The 19815-nt window shown below is 37.8% G+C and overlaps 1 protein-coding gene across 1 annotated transcript in view; it reads left to right on the top strand.

The window, feature by feature from the left end:
* plrg1 (pleiotropic regulator 1) overlaps window positions 1–18139 on the top strand; it is a 32414-nt gene extending 14275 nt beyond the window's left edge. Inside the window, exons 7-15 of the mRNA XM_039750281.1 lie at window positions 1088–1189; window positions 2501–2593; window positions 3086–3235; window positions 5405–5506; window positions 7270–7372; window positions 9657–9765; window positions 12525–12664; window positions 14813–15006; window positions 17878–18139. Coding sequence (XP_039606215.1) covers window positions 1088–1189; window positions 2501–2593; window positions 3086–3235; window positions 5405–5506; window positions 7270–7372; window positions 9657–9765; window positions 12525–12664; window positions 14813–15006; window positions 17878–17937 — 1053 coding nt within the window. The 3' untranslated portion in view covers window positions 17938–18139. The remainder of the gene's footprint in view (window positions 1–1087; window positions 1190–2500; window positions 2594–3085; window positions 3236–5404; window positions 5507–7269; window positions 7373–9656; window positions 9766–12524; window positions 12665–14812; window positions 15007–17877) is intronic.
* Window positions 18140–19815: the final 1676 nt, after the last annotated feature.

The raw sequence follows: 19815 nt of genomic DNA, 5'->3' as shown, positions 1-19815 counted from the left end.
CTGTTGCTTTCTGTTCTATTTTTGTTAAAATGAACAAATTCTCACTATATATTTCTATGTAATTTATGACATCTCAAAGTCAGAATTGGTGTAGTGTTGCTTTCTGTTGATTTCTAAAAGTAATTTTATCTGTCATTCAGAATGGATAGATAGTACTTTATTTGTCCCCAGAGTAAAATTTGGCTTTTTACAGAAGACCTTTAAATAAATAAGTTTTATATATAGAAAAATTTCTTACTTGATGGTCATAGTGGGGGATTATGCAGGCATATTGGTGTTGGTGTCCCAGTAGCATTCGTTAATTTTATTAATGTTTTTAAATCTGTATCTATTTTTATATATAATATCCCTCTCCTGAAACTTTTGATTAAAGTATAACTGAGAGTCCAGTCTATTCTTTAAAGGCATCGCAGTGTTGCCTGCATATAGGAAATGATAGATATACCACCAACGTCTTAATGAATGAATGTCTATTTGTTATTCATCGTCTCTGAAAACCTTTATGATCCAAGGTCTTGAAGACCTATATGCTCACAAGGTCATGTTAGTTTTGGGCAATTTTTGAATTCTAGGGGAACATGTGTAAACTTGGAATAAAAGTGAAAACTACACACCAGCTGAAATTAAAGTTACAGCCCAAACACTGCACAGTGTCAAGACTGCCATATCCTGAACCTGCTATACACTTAATAGTTTCAAATGTCTTTCAGCTACTGGCCTCCTCTGTGTATACAGTATGTGTTCAAGTTTATTAATTGTTTAATTTATATAGATTTAGATGAGCATTCTGTGGCACACCTTGTTTTACAAGTCATACCAAAACTTGCATGATAAATCAATTTTCTTTGTTCAAATCTCCAAGTATTCTGCTTTCTAAAATCCATTAGGCTATAGGATACGAAATAGACTGTAGTTGTAAGTTAAACTGCACTATTCAGCCTCATTTTTTACTTGGTGATAGTTAGTTTTCCTTCTTCTAATACTTTCATTGTAATGCTTTCCCTATTGCAGATTGTTCAATTGCTACACTATTCCCTCTGTGCTGAATCTTTTCTGATGTTAATTTTTATTTTTTTTAAACCTTCAGTCGCTTATGGAGGCAGGAGGCACAAAGAATTCTTCCTTGATATCAAAGAAGGCACCAACAATGCCAAAACCACAGTGGCATCCACCTTGGAAACTTTACCGGGTAAGTTTTGCTTTAAATTGGTCAAATTTAAAGAATAGAAGAATGAATGTTTTTTTTTTTTTTTTGGTCATTTTCTTACCCACTTAGTCCTGAACTGGGTTGCAGGGGGTGCTGGAGTCCATCCAGTCTAGGATATGGCACAAGGCAGGAACAAACCCTGGATAGGGTTGCCAGTCCATTGCAGGTTGAACACACACACATGGATAAGGGCCCATCCACCTAACCTGCATGTCTTTGGACTGTGGGAGGGAACCCACACACACACACACACAGACACAGTGAGGACCCGGGACATAAACTCTGATCTCCTTACTGTGAGGCAGCAGTGCCACCACTGCCTGGAATATAATACAGCATAAACATTTCAGTTAATAATTCTGATTATTGGTTTTACAGGGTTTAATGTAACACAATATTTAGTAAACTATACTTCTGAAATAACAGATCAGGAAATGAACAGATTAATTTTGTTTCAAAAACTAAGTAAATATACCCAGAATATGGCAACACGCTATTTTTTTAATTGTATTAGCAGCTTGTGAAACGTTTCATAATTTTGCTACATGAGATTTTGCACTGTGCTCTTTTTTTTTTTTTTTTTCTATGATGTACCAAGGTTTAGAAATGTCTAGAAATCCATGTGGGTGTGTAAAGTAAAAAATCATTTTCTTTTAATATTGCTCTGGTTTTATATTTATAATTGAAATTCAACACTGGGTTTGCCTACCTAAAGTCAACATCATATCTTGTACTCTGATTATTTGTAAACATTATCTGAAACAATACTTTTTTTTCTTTTTCTATTTCTTTAAACCATGGGATATTTGTTTGAATACTGATTTTAGGGCGAATGCATTACATCTTTGTTGAGTTATAATAGTGATCACCACAGGGATCTGTAAGTCACCATCATTCTAAATAAAAAAGTGTGTTAAATTATCGAGAACTTTATATATTTAGATTCCGGTCATACGCTCATAGTGTATTATAATATGTTCTGTGGTCATACGTAATTTCCATTTCAAACGCGACTGCATGTGGTCATATATAATTTCCGTTTCAGACACAAAGATTTTTATATATTTAGTTAGAAGATACATCAGTTTGGTTTTTATGTTATGTGACTGTTTGGCATATTAGCGTATATTTTTGTGTTTTGTTTTTTTTTCTTTCTTCTTTTTTAGCATTCCGTTTGAATGCATATCATTGCACTTTACATTCCTACAAGAAATACTTAATACTAAAAAAAGTAGAAATTAGTTTCTGTTTAAAGTAATGATGCACAAGATGTCCACGGTTTTCTTTCTGCAGGTAATTAGTGGCCATTTAGGATGGGTGAGATCGATTGCAGTAGAGCCTGGAAACCAGTGGTTTGTTACTGGGTCGGCTGATAGAACAATCAAGGTAAGTTCACATTATTCTTAATGGTACTGTAGTTTTTTATGTTAACGTACAACTATATTAAAGTTGAGTCATTGGCTTTTATTTTACAGGAGACGCTCTGTTTATTTTTTGTAACAGAATCTTTTGCAAAACCACTAAAACACTTCAGAAGGAATTATTTTCAGTCTATGTTAATAATGCCATAGATTATTGCTTATTTTACATTTGCTTTTGGAGACTTATGGATAGCTCGTGCCATATTAACTGTGTATTGCATTGTCAAAAGAGAAAATTGGGGTTTGTAAACTTATGATCACAGTTCAGGAACGCAGATTTTACAGTGTATGAAACATTTTAAAACACATAATTACATTCTGTAACGCATTCTAACCTGCCACAACTAAATACTGAATAATTGTGCATTTGGCTCTGACTCAACATGCACTGTGATGCTGAAACAAAATAAAAAAAAAAAAAAAAAACTGTAATATATGTTTACTTATTTTTCTACAGATCTGGGACTTGGCAAGCGGCAAATTGAAATTATCTCTTACTGGGCACATTAGCACTGTTCGAGGGGTTGCTGTTAGTTCACGGAGTCCATACCTTTTCTCCTGTGGAGAAGATAAGCAAGTTAAATGTTGGGATCTGGAGTATAACAAGGTATAGATCTCTATAATTATTTGTAATTATTACTTTTATTATAAAGATTCTTTCTTTCAAATGTAATGAGCTTATTATAATTGACAAAGAAATGCTTGACAGTGTTGTATGTCACCAGTAGTTCTATCTGACATCACCTGCTTCAGTTGCATGTGCATAGTATAGAATGGCAGAATGGGTGACAAGTGCATGTCATTTCAATAAAATAGCAAGGACAGAAAATCAATTGTATTAAAATTGCAGTTTCAGTTTAATTGTGTGTTCTAAATCATGAATATGGTCAATTCTGCAGTATGTGCATTCAGACTCTCAGTATTTTAAACCCTCTCTCATATTACTAGAGACCCTCTGAATAAGCGTCTCATTTGCTGTTACCAGTGAAAATCTATAGTATGACGATCTACTTTATTAATCCCAAAGGGGAAATTGTCTTTTCACATGACCATATGTGCCACATGACCTAAAGCACACAGTGATCGAGTATGTGAGTGTATGTTGAAAGGAAGAGAAGGCAAGTAGCTTTGCGTGAAATTCTAAATAACGTTAGTCAAATGTAATTTTCTCATGAAGATGAAGAAAAGAAAATGACAATACCAATGCAAGTAATAACTGTAAGGATATTGGAAAAAGGCTCCTCTTCTTTTGACATGAAACTTTTTTGGGTTTAGAGAGGATGACGACGACTGTCAACAGCATGTACTGTGCCAGCAATGTTTCCATACTAGCAGTACAAGGTGGTGCAAGAAACGTATACAACAACGAAGCTTCACTATAACATACCATATCAGGAGGCCATGAAGTCTTCCAACATACACGCCTTGCCACTTTACAATTGTCCATAAGGGGCAAATGTTTAATACCCGTTGGAACTTGACGGATACAGTGACGTGTCACTTGGCAGAAGATATCGCTTCCATAAATACTGCATGGAATGAGAGTTTAAGAAATTATTGATGTCCTTGACAAGCATTATGCAGTCTTGAAACTATATTTCAAAAGTTCAATTGCTCTGCCTATTTGTCATGTTGAGAGAAAACTGATGCAGACTTGAGACACACAGATTATTTTCTATCTATCATCTATCTATCTAGTTTTGCAGAACCAATGAACATTAACTCTTTTTAAGAACATGTACAATAATTTTATTCGTTCAGACATTACACTGAGATGTCATTGTCTGCAAATTACATTTTTTCTCTTATGCGAATTTCCCCTTGGGATTAATAAAGTATCTATCCATCTATCTAATTACAATTGTAAAATGGAAGCTCTTGCTTTATGGATTATGCAGGAGGATAACACGAGCAACTTTCACTTTGTGAGGGAGACATGACTGAAGTCCTAAAAAAAACACACACTTGATTGTTTGTCATTAAAATGTTTGCTGTATGACAAAAACAATGTAACAATTAAAAACAACCATTGAGTCTTTTAAACAAACACCCACACACTGTGTTTACCTTCAAATTAAGACATTCATATAAAGCGGTCTACAGGATTGTTGTAATAGTTTTGTCATGTTATGGAGCACAAATAAAATGGGAAATGTAGTCAATAATTGTGCATATTGTTCATTAAGAAACTGAGGTGTCAAAGAAACATAAGTTAGAATCATGATCACAATATTTTGGCTTAGAATGGAGATTCCCATTTAATTAACAGCCTTGTAGACCTAAAGTATAGGGATTGAGTTGCTTCTAAATAAGGAACTCTTTGGGGGACCAGCATTCACATGCACTTCGGGTTCACACATGGAGATGCCTTCATGGTTTCTACCAGTGTCAAATGATGGAGTAAATCACTTTAAAGAAAGAAAAATGACTTTGGCAGTCAACCTTGTCGTAGTTGTCCACAAATTCGCCACATTGAGCAACATATGCAAAAATCTATAAATTGGTCAGAGAAATGACAATAGAGGTTAGAATAAGACATAATGTGTTTTGAAAGCTGGAGGTACAAAATTCTGCATTAAGGATAGATTGTGTTCTACAACAGTGGCAAAATGCATCAGTTGGGTTTGTAATTTAATAATTGTAATAAATAGATTTGATATAATTTCCTTCTAATGTCCTTAGCAAATTTTAAAATGTATGTGATTGTAAATTTTGGTACAGCCCTTATTTATAGACATTATTTGATTTCAATTTCAATTTTTTTTTATTTTTTTAGGTTATTAGACATTACCATGGTCATCTCAGTGCCGTATATGATATTGATTTGCATCCAACAATTGATGTTTTGGTTACCTGCAGCAGAGACTCTACAGCTAGGGTGAGTTGGAAATTCATTCTTTGTCTAGGGCAGCATAGATTGTTGTTTCTTAGTCTTTAGTTGTTTTTTTTGTTGTTTTTATCTTCTTTTTTTCTTTGATGTTTACATTTAGATGTGTAAATTGTTTATAAAAGTTGTGTTAGCATTTTAAAGGAGCCACTGCCAAAGCTGCCTCCTTTTCAAGCCTACTGATACCTTTTGCTTTCCACCGGTGTGTTCCCCAGTGAGTCCTAGGATTACTACTGACAGAGGCACCAACAACCTTTTAGCCATAATTCTTTGTAAATGCTTCCACTACTAAGGACTCAAACAGGCTTTATTTGGACTCTGCATTGCTAACTACTGTACTTCTGAACAGCAGTAGAAGCTCTGATGGAGGTGAATTCAAATTATTTTAAGCAGATACTTTTGCTAGGCATTCCATGGATGTCCTCACCACCTGCATGGGTCTTCTAGTTTGACAGATTGGCACTTCATCCTTCTGAGTCAGTTTACCACCAGATGGTGATTATTTTATAGCTCAATAATCCTTACCTTGGCATCCAGAATATATGGCCTCAGATTAGGTAATAAAAGTACATAGTTGATCATTGACTTTTTACAAACGGTAATCTGATAGCAAGTACACTTACAAGGTAGTTTAATTTTGATCACAATGGCCACTGTGGACAGTCCATGACTAGCACAGGAATCTAGGCAAATGCTTGCAGTCATACCTTTCTAGTCTGAGAGACAACCGGGGACCTTGCCCCACCTGTATGCCTGGAGAAGGGAAGGACCGGGAGAGGGGCAGTATCTTTCCTGGGATGCAAGATGGCAGCCCCCGGATTACATGGGGGGCACAGAGCTTGGAAGCTTAAACCGCCATGGGGCACCTGGATGGTTCCAGCGCCATGGACTGCAGCACTTCTGAAACACCAGGAAGTGCTGCTAGAATAAGAACCAGATACACCCGGAGTGCTTCTGGGTGCCCATGCAGTACTTCCGCCACACCAGGAAGTGCTGCAGGAAGGCCATCGGGGAGCTCCTGGAGCACATCTGGGTGCATTATAAAAGGGGCCACCTCACTCCATTCAAGGAGCCGGAGTCTGGTGGTAGAGGACGGAGCTTGCAAGAGAGGAGTGGAGGTGGCAGTGAATCAAAAGAGAAGTCGAGAAGGACTGAGCCTTGAGTTTATTGTGGCTGTGCTGTAAAGAAGAAGCAGAACATAATAAATGTGTGTGTTGTGGACTTTCTGAGTCAGTCTGTCTGTGTGCCAGTCATTTTTTCCACACTAGGTATATTCACCATTTCCCATGTACACTTTGAAATCTTTGCTATAGGACTACAGCATCAGCAGATGATATCCTTTCAAGCAATAAATCTGATGCCTCTAAAAAGGCAAATTACTTGTTGTTTTCATGCATGTTAAAACAATCTTAAGTTTTCCCCTCTTCAAATCAAAGTACCATCAATGTGACCCTCAACAAAGGTGAGTAACTCCAGCTCTACCCAAAGTCTTTCCTGTTGGCCAAGCCAAGACCTGGAGAGAGAGAGAGAGACCAATCTTAATTGAGAGGTTTAGTTCCAGAGCCAATGCAGTGCATAGAGGCGACTCTGCCACATGTCGATCTCATTATCCACCAGACAAGTTACTTTTCCACCTCACAAGAGCATCTTTTCCATGCCAAGATCTAGTATGATGGGTCTATCCTAGGACTTGACTGTCATATATTTAATTACATAAATATTTTTTTTTTTTCTCTCTTTTGCTTATACTGCAGGTTTGGGATGTGAGAACTAAAGCAAATGTTCATACATTGTCAGGACATACCAACACAGTGGCAACTGTCAGGTGCCAGTCAGCAGAGCCTCAGATTATTACAGGTAAAGGATTGTGAATAAAACTTCCAGCCCTTTGGTGTTGAGTGTTGGGACATTAGCATTGAGCTTTGTAACTAATGAAGATATGAAATAATTGTTTGTTAAAATTAGTACAAATCTCATCAGTAGTTAATTTTATGTATTTATGCTAAATTTTTAAGAAAAGTGTAAAAATCTTCAAATTACCTGACCTACCTGAATTAAATAATGCACTCTGGTAAATCTGGATCTTTAGGTAATTTTACACTTTCTTCAAAAATGTGCAGTGGCAACAGTTTTTGATTTGAAATGACAAAGTCACTTTTTTTGTAAACATTTTCAAAACAGTTATGATATCAGCAGCACACTATACAGTATATAATGGAGCTCTCTGGAATCGAGCAGTAGAGAATTACAAAGCGCAAGTTTATAATTGATACCTGCTGGGCATGAGATAACACACTTATCCCACAATACAGCTTATACTGAAATTCAGCCTTCACAATTTAGCATTCCCGCGATACAAATCAGAAAATAAGGATGGCGTCTGTGATCATTTTCTTGTGTTTTATGAACATGTTTAGTCAAATTGACCCTTTAATTATAGGTTTCTGTTACCAGATTGCATGCAGCAAACTCTTTCCTGCTTGACATTGCAGTTGAACCCTACAAAGGACCCCCAGTACATGTGCTTCTTGTCTTGCATCCTTTTGGATGCATGTTTGTTTGTCACCCAATCTCTTCTGGCAGTCCTACAATTCAATACATCAGGAGTTGTCTGTTGGACAGATTAATGGTGCTTCCAGCAGTGCAATTAGTACCTGGTCTACTGCCGCTTGGTTGTGTAAATCTTAGCTTGTAACACCTTGACCTTGTTTTTCTGTCTTTTGTTTGTTTTTTTTCTCAGTTGTGGTATGATTGTTTAACTCTCCTCTTCTCTTCAGTGGTGGTTGGATTCTGTCATTTTTTTTTTACCCCTTGGCTTAGACTGGTTTGGAAAGGGTGTGACAGGGAGGTTTGGGTTTTTTGTAATGTGTGATAGTTTATCTCCTATCAGTTCATCATTGTTTTTGGGGATTCCTTTTTTTATTAAATAAACACAATATACAGTCTTTCAATGTATTTGAGGAAAGCCAGCACATGATTTCAGTGTTGGATAGACACTGTTCTCACCAGTTTGCCTATCTCGTATTGATTGAATTGATGGGCGGGTGGGTGGCATCAAGGCATCCTCAGTCAGCATTAAGCCACAGAAGGGTGGTCAGCCCTGACACTTTTTTGTGTCTTTTGAAATTTGAGTACAGTATGCAAAGTTGAGCTACCATCTTTTTGATGAGACTGTCACATGTTTGCCTTCATTCTAAAACAGTACATTCTTTTATGACAGCGTTAACTGGTCACCTTCTTTTCATTTATTCTTGTAGGGTCAATAAGAGCACTCTGTGTCCAATCCAATTTAAACTTGGTAGCTTTGTCGTACAGGTAAATGTGAGCAGACATTGGAGATCCATTTTAATATAATCCAGCTAAATTATCTATAGAAACAAGTGTTAAAGGGGTGGGGGGCTTTGTGAAAAATAACAGTCACTAAGTGCCTTTAATGATGTATTTTGAATATTGGTGAAGCAATTGCTCCGCCCTGGGTATGGCGTTAACCTGCATCCAGCCGCGCATGTAGGCCCTCCAATCTGCAGGGAAAAACTTGGGGGTTGGTGGCAGAGTTGGCACTCCAACCACCATAAAAAAAAAAACCTCTCACTGTTCCATGCCATCTGAACTAGTGTGATGCTGAGGTATCACCCGTTGCATGGCTACACTCAGGTCCGAATCTGGATCCTGAGTTGGTTTTTCATTTGGTGGGTGCGGCAATGCGCTGTATCAGTGTGTGCTTCTAGCCTCCTCCTCAGACTTTTGAGGTTATGGTGCTAAAATAGTTTTTTTTTTTTTTTTAATATAATAATTCATAATCAATTTGGATGCTAAGAATAGGTCTTGTCTTGATGGCTATACGCTGTAGCGGAAAATGATCTGGTAGACAACCAGTTAACTGGGATAAATTTGGAACGTGTTCATTAAACCGGTAATGATAACTCATAATATGAATATGTTTTCCCACCTTCTGACGTGCATTTTTCACTGTAGCCAAAATATATCTTTTCACAACTAATAGTTGACAGTATTTGTAAAAGTGGATAATTGGTAAGCTGTATGAACTAAAATGTTACAGCACATGGTTTTGTATTTGAAGTACGTGCTTTGTTAAATATGTTGTTTTTCTTGGTCCACATTCTCTCTTGCTTTACTACAGGAAGCCACGACACTACCATCCGATTATGGGATTTGGTAGCTGGGAAAACCAGAGTAACGTTGACTAACCACAAGAAATCCGTGAGAGCTATTGCCTTGCATCCTAGGCTGTAAGTATTTGACAAATTATTTCCTTCCCTTAAAGTACGATTCCTTTTTCTTTATGAAATAATGAATGGTTTTACTACCATCAATTCACAGAACTGTATTTTGTACCAGGGGTCACCAACTCCGGTCCTGGAGGATCACCGTGGCTGCAGGTTTTCATTCTAACCCTTTTCTGAATGAGTGATCTGTTTTTGCTGCTAATTAACTTCTTTTGAATTCATTTTAATTCACTTGCTTTTGAAGACTCAGACCACTTAATTGTTTCTTTTTCCTGAATTAGCAGCCATACAATAATGAGGTACAAAATGAGGCAAAACAACTGGTGTCCATCATACAATATCTGAAAATAAAGAACGATGAAGGTCTCGGGAATGTCGATCTACTCAGGTTCCCAGTGCTCTTAAAAAGAGAAAATCAACAATTTCAGAAATGTCTGCTAATGCACCACGAGAGCAGCAACAAGCCACAGAATTAAAGAAAGAGTTTAATGACCAGAATTGGCACCTCATTAAGCAGCTGATTGCAGTGAAATTGGTTGTAGTTTGAGGCCCTGACTTAGTTGGTTTTCTGTTGGCTCCCTCACTTCACATTTAATTTCTGTTTGGGTGCCATTTAAGGAAAGAAATGAAGCACTTCAGAGGAACGATGAAGAAATTCAGGGGAACAAATCTTAAAAAAAGCAATTCAATTAAAATTAATTCACAAGAGGTTGATTAGCAGCACAGACAGGGCTCTCATTAAAAAAAGGGCTAGAATGAAAACCTGTAGCCACGGTGGTCCTCCAGGACTGTACTTGGTGACCCCTGTTTTGTACAGTATATAGACATGGACACATTTGTTGGTAGCCTTCCTCGAGAAAAGATCCCACAGTTGTCTTTGAAATAACTTGAAACTGACAATAATATTTGGTACCCATTATAGGATCTTTCATGTTTAAGAAAATCAGGCTTTGCGTTAGAGTTTTGATTCAACAGAGTGTTTCAAAAAATAACACAAATGAAAATGGCATGGACAGAAAGAATGAGACTGTTAACATATTTGGTGCACAACGTTTACAATCCCATCACTGCAAGCTGCTCCAGCTGTGTCCATTTTGGAGGGAGTCTTCTCCAGACTGCATTGTTTCAGTTCCTTCCATAGATGTTCGATGAGGTTCAAATCAAGGCTTTTTGAAGGCTACTTTAGAATAGTCCAGTGTTTTGTTATTAGACATTCTTGGTGCTTTTCGCTGTGTTTTGGCTCCATATCCTGTTCGAGGATCCATGACCTGTGCCTGAGACAGAGCTTTGACACTGGGCAGTATGTTTTGCTCCAGAATGTCTTGATAGTCTTGATATTTCATTGTTCCCTGCAGACTCAAGATACCCCTTGCTAGATGCAGCAAAGCAGCCCTAAAACATAAGCGAGCCTCCTCCATGTTTCACAGTAGGTCTGGTGTTCTTTTCTTAGAAGGCCTCAGTTTTGTCTGTAAACACAGAGCTGATAATGACTTGCCAAAAAGCTCCAGTTTTGTCTCATCTTTCCAAAGGACATTCTCTCAGAAGCATTGTGGCTTGTCAGTATGCATTTTAGCAGAGTCCAGTCTGCCTTTGTAATATTTTATTTATATAATATAATATAATATAATATATATATATATATTCTTTCAACAGTGGAGTCCTTCTGGGTCTTCTTCCATTGAGCCCACTGTCACGCAAAAATGTTATTTCTGAACTCTTCAAATGACTCTCTCTGTTTCTTGATCTCTTGTCCTTATTCAGTGTGGGGCACACAATGATGCAAAACAGCAGATTGACAATTTTTTTTTTTTTATGCTGACCAACTGATTGCACAATTGTAGACGTGTAATACTAATTCAGGAAAACAGCTAGTTTGAAAAATAACTCTTCAAGATAACTTTTCAAGGGGTACAAACAAATCTGTCCAGGCAATTTTTTTGGGGAGTGGGGGGGCCTGGTCACTATACAAAAAGTAAATTATAGTTGTTGTTGTACACCAGTACTGGTAAAGTGCCAGAAACGCAAGGTATAAAAATAGTATGATGCCAGCAATTTGGAATTTTTGGTTTCAGAAGTAAACATCAGTTTTCCTCTCAATTGGTACTGATACTGAGGTCCGAAAGCTGGTATCGATACCCGAGTCAAAATGTTGGTGCTAATCCAACACTATTTTAGATTTTCAAAGAATTCCAATTCCTGAAATTATACTGTTCATTTAGCGGAAACATCATTTTTTCAATATGCAAGTCTGTTTCACAAATACAGCCTTAAAATGTGGACAAATGAAGAATATGTGGAAGTGGAAACAAGCGGAGAAAAGGGTCAAGTTTTTGTTTGATATTGATATTTGGATGCATGGATTTTGATAGTAGTTGTTCATTGATCATGGTAGTTTTAACTAATTTTTATTACTTATTAATCAGCATTACCTTCTTTCTTGAGACGTTAAATCGATATATTGAATGTGCCAAGGTTAAATAAGTAGCCTTCTTTTGTTATATGTAATTTTCTTTCTCTCTTATGTATAATCAAACCAGGCTTTAATCTGCCCTTTCAGCAATTCTTCTGCCTATATTTTCCATAATATTTTATGGTTTGTGTGATCTCATCCCTCTATCAAGAGTGAAATGTACACTGCTGCTTAGTGTGTCAGTAAAATCTGAGGCAGAAGGCTTTATAATTTGTCAAAAGGTGGCAGTGACAAACGTGTAGTAGGGCATTTGAACAGCTTATCCTTACTGTGTTAATCATTTTATTTTCAGGTACACATTTGCTTCTGGTTCACCAGACAACATCAAACAGTGGAAATTTCCAGATGGAAGTTTTATCCAAAACCTTTCAGGCCACAATGCTATCATTAACACACTTGCTATAAATTCTGATGGAGTTCTTGTTTCAGGAGGTAATTTTTTTTTCTTTTTACAAATTTATTGTATATTTTGTTATATGATCACAGTTTTTAATTAAATTTAAAAAAAAAAATCAAACATGCAAATTAATATAAATCAAGAATTGCAGTCATAAAAATAGTGAGGGGAAAAAAAAATCCTATGGCTTTCCCCACCTAAACCTCCTTGTAAAAGTAGCCGTTAGAGTTTTTAAATTTTTGATGTATATGCAGACTGGGATTAGAGGTGTGGTAGAACATTAGAACAATCTAGGTGAGCCTGTTCTATCCACTTAATTCTTGCAAAATAACATCAGGTCAAGTTTTGAATGTCCCTAAAGTCCTGATGGTCCACCACACTACTTGGCCACTTATTCCACAAGTTTGTTTTTTGTATGAAGAAAAACTTCCTAGTTTAAGTGAAATTTACCCTTGACAAGTTTCCACCTGTGTCCCCGTGTTTTTGTTGAGCTCATTTTAAAGTCACCGTCTCAATCCACTGGACTACTTCCCTTCATAATTTTAAACCCTTCAATCATATCTCCTTTGAATCTTTTGCTTAAACTGAGAAGGTTCAGTTCTTTTAATCTTTTTTCGTAACTCATCCTAATAGTAGGCATATGAACTCAAGAAACAAAGAAGTGCACTTTGGTTATATCTGTTATAATACTTTGGTAAAATATATGGCTTGATTATTTTTACATTTCTTTATGATGCAAATAATGTGTTTGTAGTTATTTGAAATGATGTCTAATAATTTAAAATTGTAATAACTTACCATAAAAACTCCAGGATGACACATTGAAAGGTGTTTAAGGTGATCATCTCTTGATTATAATAAAAAAAATCCTGAGACGAAACAAGACTTTATCAGAGAGATACTTTCATGTCCCATGAGACAAGACTTTGTGCCAAGAGATTTAACCACGCCTGGTGCCAGAAATAAAGACAGAGTAGATGACAAAGTAGAATGTCGTAAAGAATTCAAAAACGTTGGCGTGATACACATGCAGAGCAGGTTAGAGATAATGAAAGTACTAAAATGAACTAAATACGGGACATTTGGGTGTCCCTGAAAGTTGAGGACAGGGGACAAAATTATCAAATACGGGACATGTCCCGTATATAAGGGACGTCTGGCAACCCTAATCTTTGAGAGACAGAGAGACACTTTCACGTCTCGCAAGACGGACAAGTCGCGTCATACTTACAACCTTTGGAAGCAAGTCCAGTGATACACATGCTGAGCAGGTTAGAGATGATAATGGAAGTGGGAAAATTTGAAAGTCTCAAAAAAAAATGATAGTAAAGATCGCATTGGTGCTAACAAATGGAAATTATTACTCGGTAAAATAACAGAACAGCGAAAACAGATCGAATGTATTGTTCGGATTAGTTAGAGACTTGTAGATTATCTAATTTGTGTTGCCATCAGGGGAAAAAAGTACTGTTTCTACGCCTAATTTTAAAAATTCACATCAGTGGAATGGTGCCCCCGCATTTGGTCTGGTTTCCCCACCTTTATTTTTATCTCCTCCCTCCACCACCACCAGTGAAGATTATATTAACAGGCTGAATCAAATTTAGATTTCCTCAATACCAACGGCCATCTCTAACTTGTTCTGGTCTCCTCAGTGCGTTTTAAGTATGCCATTAGGTCTTCTCCTAGTAGGCCATGCCCTGTATATATTCCATTGGAAGCACGCTGTAGGTATTTTCGTTAGGTAGCTAGTCCATTTATACAGGCTCATGAATCCAGAAGATGATTTCCTCCACTCGAAGGTCCTCCCCAATTGCTGTGCTCATGCGTTTTTAAGGCGGTCCATCCCAGCAATTGTGTCCTACTGTCAGGTTGATCGGTACAAGTTCTTACCGCTCCCCAAACTTGAGCATCTCCTTTTTTCCCTACTGCACATAGCCGCAAAGCCTGAAAATGTGTGAGGTTGCCAACATGAAAGTGAAAAAGAAAAAATTGCTCAAATACTTGAAATCACAAAAGTTAAATTCCTGAAAGTTGAGAATTGACTGTACTATTTCAAGTTTTTTTGGTTTGTGTTCAAAGCTGAACAGCTGAATCCTATGTAGATGCAAGTAGAGCGTTAATAAATAGAGGGTGTTTTTCTGAGGTGGTTTAAATATTTTATTTCTATTTTTGTTTTTTAGCTGACAATGGCACTATCCACTTGTGGGACTGGAGGACTGGTTACAACTTCCAGAAGATTCATGCAGCTGTACAGCCTGGGTCACTGGACAGCGAATCTGGAATCTTTGCCTGTGTTTTTGATAATTCAGAGTCCAGGCTAATCACTGCTGAGGCCGACAAGACCATCAAAGTGTATAAAGAAGATGACACAGCGGTAAGATTTAACTTTGTATACATGTGTCGAGTATTAAGAGGTTGGATTAAATTAATGATAGAAACATTCATTTGGCAGTTTTATTTTTTTGTCCTTGCAGTATCCTCTTTTTAGGATGGATTCTTCTCAGTTAAATTTACTTAGTTTATGAATTTTTCATTCTTCTTCTACTGGGAATGGTTGAGACAAATGTATTTAAAAGGCAGTAAATGGAACACCTGCAATACAATATTAAGTGTATATACTGTATTTTGAAATTTTGGCTTAAGTGCATGGAAACTATATTCCATAAACTATTCTGAATGGAATGATTAGCTGTATGTGTGACTGACTTATCAGGAGCCCCTGTATTCACCGAAGAGAATGTAGAAATATCCATCCATCCATCATCCAGCCCACTATATGCTAACACAGGGTCACGGGGTTCTGCTGGTGTCCCAGCCAACACAGGGCGCAAGGCAGGAACCAATCCCACTGCAGGGCACACACACACACCAAGCACACACTAGGGACAATTTAGTATCGCCAATGCACCTAACCTGCATGTCTTTGGACTGTCGGAGGAAACCTACGCAGACACGGGAAGAACATGCAAACTTCGCACAGGGAGGACCCAGGAAGCGAACCCAGGTCTACTTACTGCGTGGCTACAGCGCTACCACTGTGCTACCATGCCGCCCATGTAGAAATATATCCTCATTTAATAAAAAAGATGGCTTTTGTGTGTTACTGCAAATACTTTTTTGCAGTGAACTATGGCAATGTTTACTAATCTGGAGTTGATTCTTGAATGTAAATACAACTGGAAAGTGAAAGAACATCCTGAAGGAATCCATTTTGAAACACTCTAATACACTGTGGTAACAATAGAGGGCAGATGATATGTGATCAGGGTTTTGAGGTCACTGGAGCCACCCCATGGGGATACCGAATTCGGGAAACTTCATACCGGTGACACAATAGTTTGTGTTACCACATGGTATACTGTACTTTGTGAAGTGTTCTTCATGCCTGATACAAGGATATTCACTCGTTAGGATGAAGCAGTCTGAAACAAAAAAAAATACACTACACCTTGACGTATGTGTAATCGATTGTGTTACATGCAATGCTGGAAGTGATTTCTGTTTTCTGCCAGACGCAGTTCAATGCAACGCTCCATGTTCCTGAACTTATTGGCAAGTGTTACGGGGGAAATAGCAAAGATTTCACGTAGGATGTTTTCCTTCAAATCTTCCACAGTGCGAGGCTTTTTCCAATGAGCAGGCCCCAAAGGAAGAATTCTGGTGGTGTCCGATCCGGTGGCTGCGGCGGCCAAAGCCCCTTTGAAATTACCCTGTTGCCAAAGAAGGATTCAGTTTCTGCTGTGCTCCTTGCCGATGTGTGACACATTGCACCATCTTGCTGGAAGTAACCTTCAGTTAACTAACAGTCATCCAGTTGATTCTGACATCGCTTAAACGAATTGGTGACCCCATAGGTTAGCACCATGAAGATGTGCTGCTCAATACTGTACACCACCATCCTGATGAGAAGTTGATGGACTGAGTGAAGGGGTGCGGGCAGTTTGCACCCAGAGGTTAAACGTCACGACAGCTGTCCGGCGCCTACCTCATCGCTGTGACGCAGGGGCATCCCAGCTTGTTCGAAGGAGGAGCAAATTGTACGATGTTTCCTTCAGATTGCTTTGTCCTAGCGAGACTTATTACAGAATATTTGAGGCCTCTTTTGAGTGAATCTCCCTGTAGATGTCCATGTACACCGTTTGTGCAGTTAAGGGAGTTTGTAAGGAGTTGTATAGTGAGCCTCACAAAGCAGGGTAGCTCTTTCATGAAATTGTGCAACAAATTGGACAGCCATTGTGCATATACATCAGTGGTAGCGACAATGGGATAGGAGACATGGTTCTACATGGCTCCGCTGTATGAATGACCATCTGAAAGGGAGGCTGTGGCAGACTGTCCAGCCACAGCCGCACACACCATAGCCACTGGTGCACCAGAAGTGTTCACTCGGATCATATGCAATATGTGTTCCCCATGGCCAACTAAAACTTCGCTCATTGTCATTGCCTTCCACACCTACAGTGGTGCTTCAAACAAAGTTGTTTGGAATAAAGAATGACATTTTTAAGTCTTTAGTGATGAGAGCCGATTCTGCCTGAGAAGGTGGGATGGCCATGTGCATGTCAGATTGGAGTGTCGAGAGAGCCAATGTCTTTTGTGTGTGTGTGTGTGTATATGCCTGCCACCCATAGGGCCTGCACTGGACATCATGGTGTGGTGTGCTATCGCCAGTCAGTGATTGTTCATATCTGCTGTTACTAGAGGGGGCAATGATTAGCACTACTAACATCGTTGGTATCTTCCACCATGTTCTGAACCAGCATCTACATGAAATGGGAGATATATTGCTGGATGAACCGTGTAGGCTGTATAGCAGGGGTTCTCTAGTTTAGTCCTGGGGGTCCTCTGTTGTATAGTAAGGAATGTGTATAGAGAGAGATTTATTGAGTTTGCTAATTTTTAACATATTCATGCAGCATTCCACATTTTTTGACACTCTTACAATGAAAGGTAAAAAATTATGGACTCTAAATTTTTGGTCTTGAGGGCACAGTGTTCATTATGTCTCGGTCACTACAAAAGATGGCGCATGACAAATATTTATAGTAATGCATTTTATTACTGCAAATGTTTATAATGTGCCATCTGCTGGAATGACAAATGCAAGGCATTTTATTCCTACATGCATTACAATATACATTCCAGTAGATGGCGCACCGTAAACGTTTAACGCTGAGGTCTACGTTAATTCATCCCATTGTAGGTGGGTTTTTTAATATTAATGAATTTTTTTTTTCATTCACAGACTGAGGAAACGCATCCAGTAAGCTGGAAGCCAGAGATTATGAAGCGAAAGAGATTTTAAAAGAATTGACATTACTCATTCACCCCCAGGACATCTCAAGAAGTGGTACATTGTTTGTGCAGCAACAAAACACACATTATTTGTTTGGGTCGTCACCCCGTCTCATGTAACAGTCAGTAACAGTGTAAACTTGGCAGATTTTTTATTTTTTTCTTCCTTTTGACAGGAGCATGTGCTCCATTAAAATTGTTCATTTTTAACATTTCTTTTGTATTTTCTCATGGTGGTGGTGGTCTTTTCTTTTTTTACTTGCCACTCTTTCATATTAACTGTCATGAAAACGGACCAAAAAATGTTGACTGTCTACTACTAATTAATTATCACTTTGAGTCACTCTACAAATTATCCGTGCTGCATTTGAAGTTCTTAATTTATCTTTATAAACAATTCCCTTGCCACGTTTCCATTTTATGGTGCTCAAGTCAAATCCTAAAGTGCATCGGGAATGGCTTGCACTGGCGCATTTGTGAAAGACCTCCTTGCTGTAGAGGCCACAGCCATTCCAAGTTGGGATGAAGGTATCGGTCTTAATTATTGTGTTTATAAGAAATAATGGGTTAAAACATCATGTGGAGCAATAGTTTTAAAATTCACATTTAATGAATTATATTGTTCTTGAGAATGCTTTTTTACTAGCTTCTTCATGAGTTGTGTATCGTATGGTTATTTGATCATTAGGCCATCTGTTTTAAATCACAAATTGATGCAAAAATCTTTAAACTTGTTTTCAATATTTTCTATTTATTTCTTGATACTTTTAGTGCCTTTCCAGTTGAGTCTTCATGAATAATGTATGTAATAAGCGCCAACATGTCTCTATGCATTGCCATTTGTTATTTCCCTCCCTATATGTTAAGGAATTGGACAGATGATAATGCAGTGTTATACGATAACTTGGAAGGTTGTTGGCTCAACTGCTTTTGTACAGTTGCACATTTTTATTGCATCTTCAGTCTTAATAAACAATTAGTTTCATATAGCACCTTTAATTTCATTGTTGCAACGAACTTTACAGTAACAGTTCAAAACAAAATAGGGTTATTCTTTTCGCTTACTTTTTGTATAATTGACCGTGACATTACATTTTACAAAAGTAAAGCTGATTCACAAAGTGTTCAGACCCTTTCACTCTTTACCCATTTTATGCGGCAGCCTTATGCTATAAATCATTTGAAATTTAATTTTTCCCCTCATTATGAAACACTTAATACCTTAGAAAAACAAAATCAGGATTTTAAAAATGTTTCCCAATGGTTTTTTTTTTTCTTTTCCCCTCCCTCATATTGGCACTCACTGTGAGAGTGGGTATGTGTTAGAGGGCCTGGCACCTGTCCTGGGCTGTTTATTGCTTTATGCCTATTGTTGCTGGCATAGATTCTGGCTCCTCCAGCCCTGTCCTGGATTAAGTGAGTCTGACTGGTTAGCAGAAGTCACTTATGACAGATGTGAATGCACCCTTATTGGTCTCGCATCAGTAAAGGAGTTAATTTGAGGCAAGTGCTGCTCATTAAATGCACTTGATTAGCTGATGAGTGGAATTTACTAGTGGCAGTATGGTTTGGCTGCATCTGCCATTATGTCCGTAACCACAGGATTATCAATAGCCATGACTAAAATGAGCTATGCAATGGGGACACCTAACACAGCAAGTATTTTTCAGAAAGTGTCCAAGTGCAGTTCTGAATATCCTGTCAATAAATAAATACTCCCATAAAACCGTGCCTTCCAGTAATTCCATGAATAACCTCAATAAATAAAATCCATAAAACCAATAGAAAACAATCTTTATGTGTGACCCAGTACTTCATCCGTTGACCGTGCTCCATCGCCTAACTTGCCCCTTTACCAACAAGGCATTCTAGTGACTCCAAGTTCACT

This window comes from Polypterus senegalus, chromosome 4 (genome assembly GCF_016835505.1).
Source record: "Polypterus senegalus isolate Bchr_013 chromosome 4, ASM1683550v1, whole genome shotgun sequence".
In the NCBI taxonomy this organism is placed as follows: domain Eukaryota; kingdom Metazoa; phylum Chordata; class Cladistia; order Polypteriformes; family Polypteridae; genus Polypterus; species Polypterus senegalus.
The sequence above is the reverse complement of the archived record's forward strand: the minus strand, read 5'-3'. Positions and strand labels throughout refer to the sequence as shown.